This window comes from Fulmarus glacialis, unplaced genomic scaffold (assembly GCF_000690835.1).
Source record: "Fulmarus glacialis isolate BGI_N327 unplaced genomic scaffold, ASM69083v1 scaffold8987, whole genome shotgun sequence".
NCBI classification, from domain to species: domain Eukaryota; kingdom Metazoa; phylum Chordata; class Aves; order Procellariiformes; family Procellariidae; genus Fulmarus; species Fulmarus glacialis.
Genome location: NW_009225059.1, coordinates 55,466 through 65,207, shown reverse-complemented (window position 1 = coordinate 65,207; position 9,742 = coordinate 55,466). Strand labels below are relative to the sequence as shown.

General features: G+C 47.9%; 1 protein-coding gene across 1 annotated transcript in view; it reads left to right on the top strand.

Annotated features, from left to right (window-relative positions):
- Window positions 1-115: 115 nt before the first annotated feature.
- The window catches only part of PKP1 (plakophilin 1), a 42,569-nt gene continuing 32,942 nt past the window's right edge, over window positions 116-9,742 (top strand). Inside the window, exons 1-2 of the mRNA XM_009582352.1 lie at window positions 116-317; window positions 7,564-7,664. Of these exons, the coding sequence (XP_009580647.1) occupies window positions 116-317; window positions 7,564-7,664 (303 nt within the window). The remainder of the gene's footprint in view (window positions 318-7,563; window positions 7,665-9,742) is intronic.

Here is a 9,742-nt window from a genome sequence, read left to right as displayed (position 1 = left end):
AGGGGTTCGGGAGATTAACCCCAGCACGAGACTCGTTTGCTGTCGCCTTGTGTCGTGCGTGGTCAGGTGAAGTGCAGCCCCCTCTCCCCCCCAGCCCCACGGTCTGCTTGCAGCCATGCTTCACTCTCCGCTGAAAACAGCGTTGGCATATGAGTGTTTCCAAGACCAGGCCAGCTCCACTCTGGCTCTGCCCTCGGACCACAAGCTGAAAACTAAGGGCACGGGAAAACAGCGAGTCCAAGAGCAAGTGATGATGACGGTGAAGCGGCAGAAGCAAAAGTCGTCCGTGTCGTCGAGCGTGGGCCACTCCAACCGAGGTAAAATCCCACCAGGCTCTGGACAGCAAGGGGGTCCTCTCTGGGGACAGAGCAGCTGCTATGGGGTGCTTTTGTGAGGTTTTGTTTGTGGGGGACAGACCGGCTCACGTCTCTCAGGGGTTACCCTGGGCAGGGGATGCCGAGGTCTCTTGCACTGGATGGAAGAGTTAGGACAAGATGCGGAGCTGGATGCATCGACTCCCTCCCCGGTGGAGCTGATCTCCCGGGAGTGCTGCACTGCTCCACACCCCTGAGGCGCTTGGGCATTTCAGTGTGGTGCTATTAACCATTTGTTCCTGGCTCCAAAGCTGGAGTAGCTGCCTAACCTTTGCAAATCCTTCCTCTGAGAGAGCCCCCATGGCTGGAATCCTCCGCCAGACCCGTCCCCTCCTCTGGATGGCCAGAGCTTTTCCACCGTGCCATGGGGCCGGGAGCTGGCCACAAGCCGGGGCTCGGCTCTCTCCTGAGCATTGTGGCAGGTGGAGCGCGGGCAGCTCTGCCTACACACGGGACAGAAACCTGAGCTCGGGAGTCACCTCGGAAGCTCCCAACATGTCTCCCATTTGCAGGCTGAGAAGTGTGGGAGCGTCTGGGACACCCCTGTGTGAGTGGTAGGAAGGAGATGAGTTAGGAGGAGAGGTGTCCTTTTCTTACCACAGTGGCTTGCATTGGTTCAGGGCGGATGCTTCACAGCCCCCTCCGTTTTGCAGACGGGTAGAAAGGGGTGTAAGGATCCGGGCAGCCAGTCCACCTCCATGCACCGAGTCTGTGCCATAGAAAGCAAGGAATCAGCTGAGTCGTGGAGCCAGGTTTCCTACTGGAATACCTTCCTCTTTGGGAAAAGGCTTGGCAAATGGTTTTCTTCGCTGTGCTTGCATCTGGAGACAGCTGATTTGGAGGTAAACCCCAGCTTTCCCCAGCCGGGAGCTGCAAACCCAGAAGGTTGCGACAGCTACAGTGCAAAACCTCCTGGCTCTCGGAGGTGCTTTCACCAGCGGCTGCAGCGAGCTGACTGGCCTGGCTGAGTTCACTGGGAAGAAGAAAGCCTGAGGCTTTGGAGGAGAGAGGGGTGCCGGGGCTGGAACTGAACCGTTCAGCTGCGTTCGGAGTGAGGGGTGTTTGCTGGAAAGCTGGGTGACCTGGGCCAGTCTCTGCCACCTCTTTCAGGGACTACGGCTTGGATCGTGAGGCTGAATCCAGTGCTGGTGAGGTGTCATGGTCCAGACACAGGTTTTGGGGCTGGCTTACCAACAGAAGCCGGGTGACAGTAGGCTGCTGGGTGAAGCGTGGAGGTGGTGCTCCCATAGGAGCCATCCCGGCTGTATGCATTGCAATTGCTGCGACGGAGGCAATAGAGCAGCTTCACGGTGGATGGCATGTGTGCAGCGATCCGTGATGGGCACCACCAGGAACAAATCTCTGCTTTCTTTTTTTTTGTGTGTTTGTGGACATAGACTCCAAGGGGTTGGTGGGAGACAGGGCAAGGAGAGCTTTCTTCTGCCACCAAAATGGAAGATGCAAACCTCCTCCCACCTCAGGAGGGTTTATTGCTTAAGGTGTTATGGTGCCAGATCTGACAAAATAAAACACAAACCAGGAGGAGATGAGAGGCTCTGGATGGGGATTGGGGCACTGCCAGCCTCCCTTTCCAGCGGAGGGGTGTTTCAAGGGGAAGCGGGGAGAGATGTCTCCCACTGCTGCCCATAGGCAGGAAGGAAGGGAGGCAGAGGGCGATTATTCTGCTTGGAGAGAAGCCCAGGTGAAACTTCTGGGAAAGGAAAGAAAAAAAACAAATTCCCACCTGCCCGTCTCTGCTTGACAGGCTGAAGTTAAACCCCTCCTCCAGACACTTTTGGAAATGTCTGGGAATGGGAATTGCGTGGAAATGTGCAGCTCTGGCTTCTGTGTCCCGGGGAAGCTGAGTCACATCCAGCTCCCAGGAGCTGCCTCCAAACACGGGGCTGAGGCTCTCCCGTTCCCACCGCGGGGAGGTTGGCCAGCATGAAGGGCCTGATGGCTGATTCACCCCGGCGGCTGCTCTCTCAGTGCGTTTCTGGACAGAATCCCAGAAGGGCAAGAAGTTGCCATTTATTCTCGGGGGTTTTCTCCTGGGTTGAAGCCTGAGAGGATCAGGCTAAACTTCCAAGTATTGATTTTTACTCCTGTTGGTGCAAAGGTTAGCTGAGCAGACCTAATGAGAACCATTAATGTTTCCTACAAGCAGGTTACATAGGCATGGATGTCTGCCTGTTCAAATGCTCCTCCAACATAATCTACCTGCTTCCCCCCATGGTTTCTCAGAGATGCTCCTCAAAGGCAGCACAAGCTGCGGAATTCACAAAGCCCCTCGATAAATGTTCGCGTGCTTTGTTCCCTCTGCAACCAGACAGTTTCCTGCATGTGTCTGGTTGGGTGTTGGTCTGTTGCTGCATTTTGATCTGTGGTTTGAGCAGGAGCTGAAGCGCGGTGCAGAGCTTCCCCCAGCTTCAGGAATGCACACGCCTGTGTATGTAGGATGGGGAGCATGGACATGGACCTCTCTTGCATGTAGCAGGGATGGGCGTTGTTCTATCCCACAACTGGAGTTTCTTTAGAGGGTCAACAGACGTTCCCTCAATCTCCTGCTAATTTATGGATACGTAAAATTAGTTGGTTATTTGGAGTCCAGCAGATCAAGGTGTTGTGGCCATTCTCTGAAGATCTGGTGTCACCCAATACGTGCACAAGCCACAGCAGGGCAAGGTGATCCATCTGGGCTCAAACTGGGGTGCACTGGGGTAGTGCAGTGAGCAGAAACCCGTTGCAAGCAGCATAATCCTGCACCCACAGTGGGACCTTTTCTCGGCACAGCAGCTATGGGTGTTTCCAAGGACGGCTGCAGAGTTTGGGTCTGTGGAGTCTGCCTTCCTTGGGTTTTGGGTCTGTGGGGTCTGCCCTAGGGCATATCTGCCCTTCTCACCATGGGAATAGCTAACTGGATGGCTCCCTCTGAATTTGCGAGTAATGCAAATTTCCAGGGAAAATGAATTTCAGTGGCATAGCAGGAGAAAAGGCCAGGCCAAGCTGAACCAGCTCCTTGTAGCCAACAGCGCTAGTCTGCAAGGTCCTCTGGCTAAAGAAAAGTTTTGCCAGTGACTCGTCACTGGCTGGCAAGGTATAGCAGGGAGCAAAGATCTGAGGAAACCCAACCAAGGAGTGTCGTATCCAAATGTCTCGCGGCTGAGCTGTGATTTAGAGATTTGCTATGATGGCTGTGGCTGAGAGGGGAGAAATCCCACCTAGCTCTAGGGGGATCCCACCTAGCTTTAATGGGGGTCATTACTCTGATGTGAAGGGAAGAGGAGATTTTGGGGATAGTAAGTCTTTTGAAGACTTCTGTAACCTTCCCCCAGCATGAGATGGTTCAGTGAAAGCCATCCACTCTTCCACAAACCTTAGATTATTGGTATAGAAAAAAATACCAAAACCCTTTATCTCGTAGGCCAGACGGCAGAAATGAAGTTTGGTCATTCCTGCAAGAATCTCAGCTTCTGGGATTTCACTAGCACTTCTCTCCTAGGAGGCATCCAGGCTTTGCTTCGTGCCTCTCACAGGCCCTCTTCTCTTGCTACGTTTTTTCTATGTTTAATCATCCTTATTGTTTTAAAGCCATGCATAGTTTATTATTTGACTCGTCTAGCCTGCACTACCAGTGACGGGTTCTTGTCTTGCCTTTCCCTGCCACAGATTAATATTTATTAACATGCATCCACTTCCACAATGCTCCCTGTTAGCTTTATGTGTCCAGCTGAAGTCTTTCACTGTTGTACTTGAGAAATGTCTCTTCTGACACAATTCTCCTCGCCATCAGTCTCTTAGTTTCAAGGGGTGTAAAGTTGCCTTTGAAGAAAGTAAATAACTCATCAAGCACAGGCATATTGGGTTAGATGGAAGTCTCAGTTTGCTCTGCAATGATCGATAACGGGTATAGAGAGGAGGATGAGGCAAGGCGAGCATGTAGTGGGGCTCACAGTGATTAAGTGCAAGATCTTGCCATCCTTACCTGTTGTAGATTTTACCCTCGTGAACTGTCACACCGAAGTTAAATGAGATTTTAGATTGACCAAGTTTTGAAGGAAATGCCTTGGGGAAATGACAATTTGGGGGTGGGAGAGAGGGGTCCCTACGACAGCCCAGCCAGCGCCTGAGCAGCCCTTGGGGGTATTTTCTGCCCACAGCCACGGTTGCTGGGAGGCTGTGCTTCATCTGGGTGATTCTCATCCATGTCTTTTCTGCCTCTGTCCCATCTGTTATCTACTACTAATACAGCAGTTTTAATTGGCTCTGTGTTTGTCCAAGTGCAAGTGGGCACTTCAGAGACCTAAACAGCTGCTTGGGTGACAACACATGGGACACAGACCTATGGACATAGCTAGAAAAAAGCACCAGGGAGGCATCTCCCCCAAAGAGCATTTCCATCCCCTGCCAAAATATTCAAAAATTTTCAGGGGATAGTCTGTTTTTATCCCAGATTCTCAGGACTTGTGACCAGCTGTTATGGTCTTTACCCTTGAGGTGGTTGAAAAGAAGAATATCCTTCCTCTCCCCGAGGGCTGGTGATATATCTCCAAGCTGGCTCTCATCATGAACCAGGCAGAGAAGTGTCTAAACTTGCAGGGCTAAACAAAGACGATGTTTTCTTTAGCCACCTCCATCAGAAAATCCCCAGGTTCTTCCTGGCCTTCAGACTGAGCTCTCCAAGCAATAAATCACAGTTGTGTGGCGGCAGGAGAAGCATCTTCTCCAATCAGCAAGGCGGCCTCAAAATGCCTTGAACATTTGAGGTTATATGTAATTATATATTTATAAGCTCTTATATACAAGTCCTTGGAGGTTGAGGCAACTCTTCAACAACTGAAGAACATAAACTTGCATGAACTGCCTGGTCTCTTGAATTTGGCCATGTAGCTGTGAATTTCTACAAGAAAATTAGAGATGTGCCTAAACTGGCTTATTTTTGGTGTCTCCTTGCTCAACCCCAAAGTCTTTAGTGCAGTGCATGGCAAGAATGGATCCTGAAAGGAAAAGCATGGTCTCCAGGGAGGACTGGTCAGATTAACCTGTGAGTCATGCCCAGAAATCCTTTCTTCCAACTGCTCACTCACAGTGTCAGGAAAATGCTCCAAGGTACTCCTGCCTGCAGTTACATGATGTTTGCACAGAACAAAAGGTTGATTGTAAGAAGGAATTCCCAGGAAACTGTTATCATGGGATTGTTTTGTCTTTGTGCTCAGAACTAGTGTTACTAGCTAACTCTGTCCCCTGGTGAATCACCTACTCCAAACTTACCATTTCAAGCCCTGCCTTGCTTCTGCTGAAGCCCAACACTAATGTCCTGATCTGGGGTTTCTGGGATATCTCAGGGTGGGGAGGGAAGCACAAGGTGAAGGGCACACTGAATTTTATCTCCCGTTGTATGTCAATGGTAATTTCCTTGCCTTATCAGCAAGTTCTGTGCAACTTAATATATATGAAGCAATCAGGGCTGGAGAGATATTAACAGGGAACAATGCCCACCAAGTCTCGACTATGGAAAACGAGATCCTGTGGTTTTCTGCACAAGTGTATGTCCGTGAAACTACTCTGCTGTTGCTTATTCTGCATTCAGTGATGTTCTTCAGATGCTGCCATCCATGCAGTCTTGCTCCTCTCTTGTTGACAATAGAAAGCAAATCTCGTTATTTATACCACATCTACGGGAATCATCTTCCTGAGAAAATGCAAGGATTTTTAGCCACGAACCAAATCACCATAACAGGTTCTGGATGCCTTAGGCAAGGCAATAAACTAGATTTATTCCAAGGATCAGTGGCTGTAGAAGACCTGAGTGGCTTCAGGGCCTTTGTGGTCGAGCTTATCCAGTTTATCTAAGAGATGAGTCTTATCAAACAATCAGAGAGATTAGGATATTTCTGACATTACCCACCAGTTTAGGTGCATAACTTAAGACAGGTAAGTCCTGATTTCATACTTTGTTAGACATTCAGAGCTTCCCCTGGAAGTTAATTGGAGTGTAGGGTTTGCACTTCCTCATAACGGGACTTGGGATGCCACAATTATTGAGCACTCTTGAAAATGAAACTTAAATGACCTCAAACTCTTTTGGATGATCTGAAAGGGGTTAAAGGAATTAGAGAATGACTCGCTTCATTTTTCCTTGTAGTGATGAATGTAGGAATGGGTAAAATACTTTTAGGAAGGATCCAAAGATTGCACTGCCAAGGGCTACTGGTGAGAGACAGCTGGAAGAACTTTTAGTAGGGCTGGGATAGGTAAATCCAAACACTCTGAATAAAGCACTGAGAAGTAGTAGAAATGGCTGATGGGTTACCCCTGATCCAAGATTTTTGCATCTTTACAGAACGTATCTGAGATCTAGTCTCACATACCTCCCCAGCGCCCCAAAAATAATGATGGAGCTTAACACATTTTCAGGAAAAGAAAGTACAAATACACAGAGTGATCTTTTAGAGACTGGAGATTGAAATTTAAGGCAGTGCAATTAGGTTTGTTAGTGTTTGACTATTTCAGATCCCCAGGTGTTAAATAGACTTGATCATAATTTACCCATCATGTTTGTTATTTATTATTTATTGAATTTAGCAAGCCTTGTTCAGGCTGCTTGTGTTGATGTGATTGTTAGTATTCAGACCAGAAAAGCCAGACTGGTTTTGCCTTCAGAGAAGAGGCAAATTTTATTTACCTCCAAGTCAGAATAAAGGAAGTATGTTCCAGGTTCAGACCTTCTAGGATGTGTAGCACAAAATATCATCCAGTTCCTCTCATATAGCAGAGACCAAAGACATTGGCCCGGTCTCTGACCCTATCTGCTCTTGTCCACTGTAGATTTTATGGCACTTGGTCTTTTGTGCAGAAAAGAGACATTGGCCCGGTCTCTGACCCTATCTGTTCTTGTCCACTGTAGATTCCATGGCACTTGGTCTTTTGTGCAGAAAAACTTAGAAAACCTAAGGTTTGTGGTCTGAGGGCTGGAGTTTCCAAGAGCTCTTCTGAAATGAACATCTTCTATGAGTTGCCTGCAATGGCAAAGGCTCAGCCTAGTGCCTGTCTTTCCTACGTTCCTGTTAAGGTTTCTAACTCTGTTGTTCTTCAGTAATTAAACTCACTGGAAAAAAGAGCGCTATGCTCTGAAGGGATGCCTGCTGGGACTGCTTTCTCCTGCTGACCATGCTTTTTCCATTTACAGGTTCCATGTATGACGGTTTAGCTGATGGTTATGGCTATGGGACATCCCGGGGCAGCTATTACGCCAAAACCCAAACAGGAAACAGCAGCTGGGGATATCCGGTAAGATACTCTTTTATCTGGGAACTGTGGCATACTCTTGAGGTAACCCGTACAGAAAGCACCCTCTAGCAGGAGCAGTCATGTAGCAAGGTCATAGCACTTCAGAAACTTGCCCGAGAGACATGACGCATGGCTATAGCTATCTTAGAAAGTAATTCAATGCAATGGAAGAGGATGATCGAGGGCCTTATATCTATGTTGGTTGGGGATTTTAGTGCAGACAAGATTTAGTTTGGTTTTGTGGATTAACATCCACACGGCACAAGAGGTTTGAAGCTGTCTGAAGGATCAGTCATGGGTTCAGACTCTTACAACTCAGTTTAAGTTTGGAGCACATCCATTGCTCACATGGAACAGTTTCCATTTTTATTTCCATGTACCAAAACTTCTCTTTGAACAACATTAATGTGGTTGAGTGGTGACGATCAGGGAATTTGCATTATAACTGTGTTGCTATTCCCAATCTCAATACTAGTGCAGACCCTTTTCAGATATTCTCTGAGCTTGGAAGAGAGGCAGTCCACTTATCCTATAGTGATTTCCAAAGAAAATACTACAGATTGCCAGAAAAAGCACAGGTGAGATAGTACTTGTCTTTGTGCAATCTGAGTTTATACATCCCACAGAGGTCCCGGTCTTGTCCTTGGTGACAGACTCTTGGTACACTGGGAATCACTCCAAACCACTCCATCGTGTACTGGGACAACAACTTGTGCTCATGTTGCCCTGCCATCTCAGACCTATATTCTGTTCTTCCTTGGTTTTCATCAGCTATAATGTAGAAAGGAGCGATTCACAGATCTGGGATTTGAATATGGGAAAAAGAAAGGGCTCCTTTCAACAACTCTGGGACTGTAAAGCAGCTCCCTGACAACCATCAAAGGGTTGAACCAGGAAAGTTGCTTATGTTGGCTTCAAGCACACAGACAGAGGGTTGAAGCTTTTCCTGGTAGTTGCCAGATCCTCTGCCTCTTCATAGCATCAGCATTCCTCAGCTTCAGAAAGATTTATCTGTTGTCTTTCTTAATGGCCTTGGTGTAGCATGCTTGCTTCAAGGCAGCCATGTCACTTGCTAGGTTTGCATCACTGGGTTTGCTGCCTACTGCATGTTCAGTAGGAAGAACTGGGAGCGCTGGCATGTCTTTGAAATTTTTATTTACAGACTGTCTGTTGACTTGTTTCAATGTCCTTTTCTGAGCTGGTTAAATCCCAGACAGTGGCGTTTCTGCCTGGTCTAAGACCAAAAGGCTGACTATGATGGGTCAGAGTAGAGGTCCGCCCAGCCAAGTGTCCTGTCTCCATCACTAAGGCAGTGATGGGCCCCTGCAAAAGGGTCTAAGCATGGTAAGCAGGCATGATGCATCCCAGAATGTTTTTGTGGCCACCAGAAATTTGCAACTGAGGGACCTCCTGAGCCAGAGGTGGAGTCTCTGAGCTTCGTAAGTCAAATGATTATGATGTTTTGTTTCAATTATATATTGCTGTTTGTCTACTGTGATTCCTGAATGGAGTTTGTTATGTTTTGTCTAAGCAAAATTGCTCTGTTCCAGCCATTCCAGTAGTTTCTAGCTGGTTTTTTTTGTTAAAGAGAGAGGAAGCTAAGCCCCAGCTCTGCAGTTGTCCCTCCAGCTCATGCTCGTGCTGGCAAGGTGGTACTGCAGCTGGTGTTGCTGGTATGAGGATTATTGTTTAATTTTGTTCATTCCTGATCTTCTTCCCAATCATTACGACAGCTAGGTACAAATGCTAGGTAGTTAGAAATGCCACTGGCTGCTGGGGATTTCAGTCCAGCAATGTTGGTGTTCTGGTGAACAGCTTGCAAAATGATTACGAAGATCAGGACCTCCATTAGACACCACAGAGTACTGTGGACATAGCAATTCAGTCACTTCTGGTTCACCATGGACTTACGCAGCTCATGGCTTTTCTCTGAAGGGCTCTTCTGCATTTACTGATGAGGGAAGGTCTTTCTCCAAACCTAAGTGTCTTACAAGCCTTTCATTCTAGAATTTTTTGGTAAAGGTCTTCAGGACCTGGGCTACTTAAGAAAAAGGGACTGGGACTTGTGAAGGATTCAC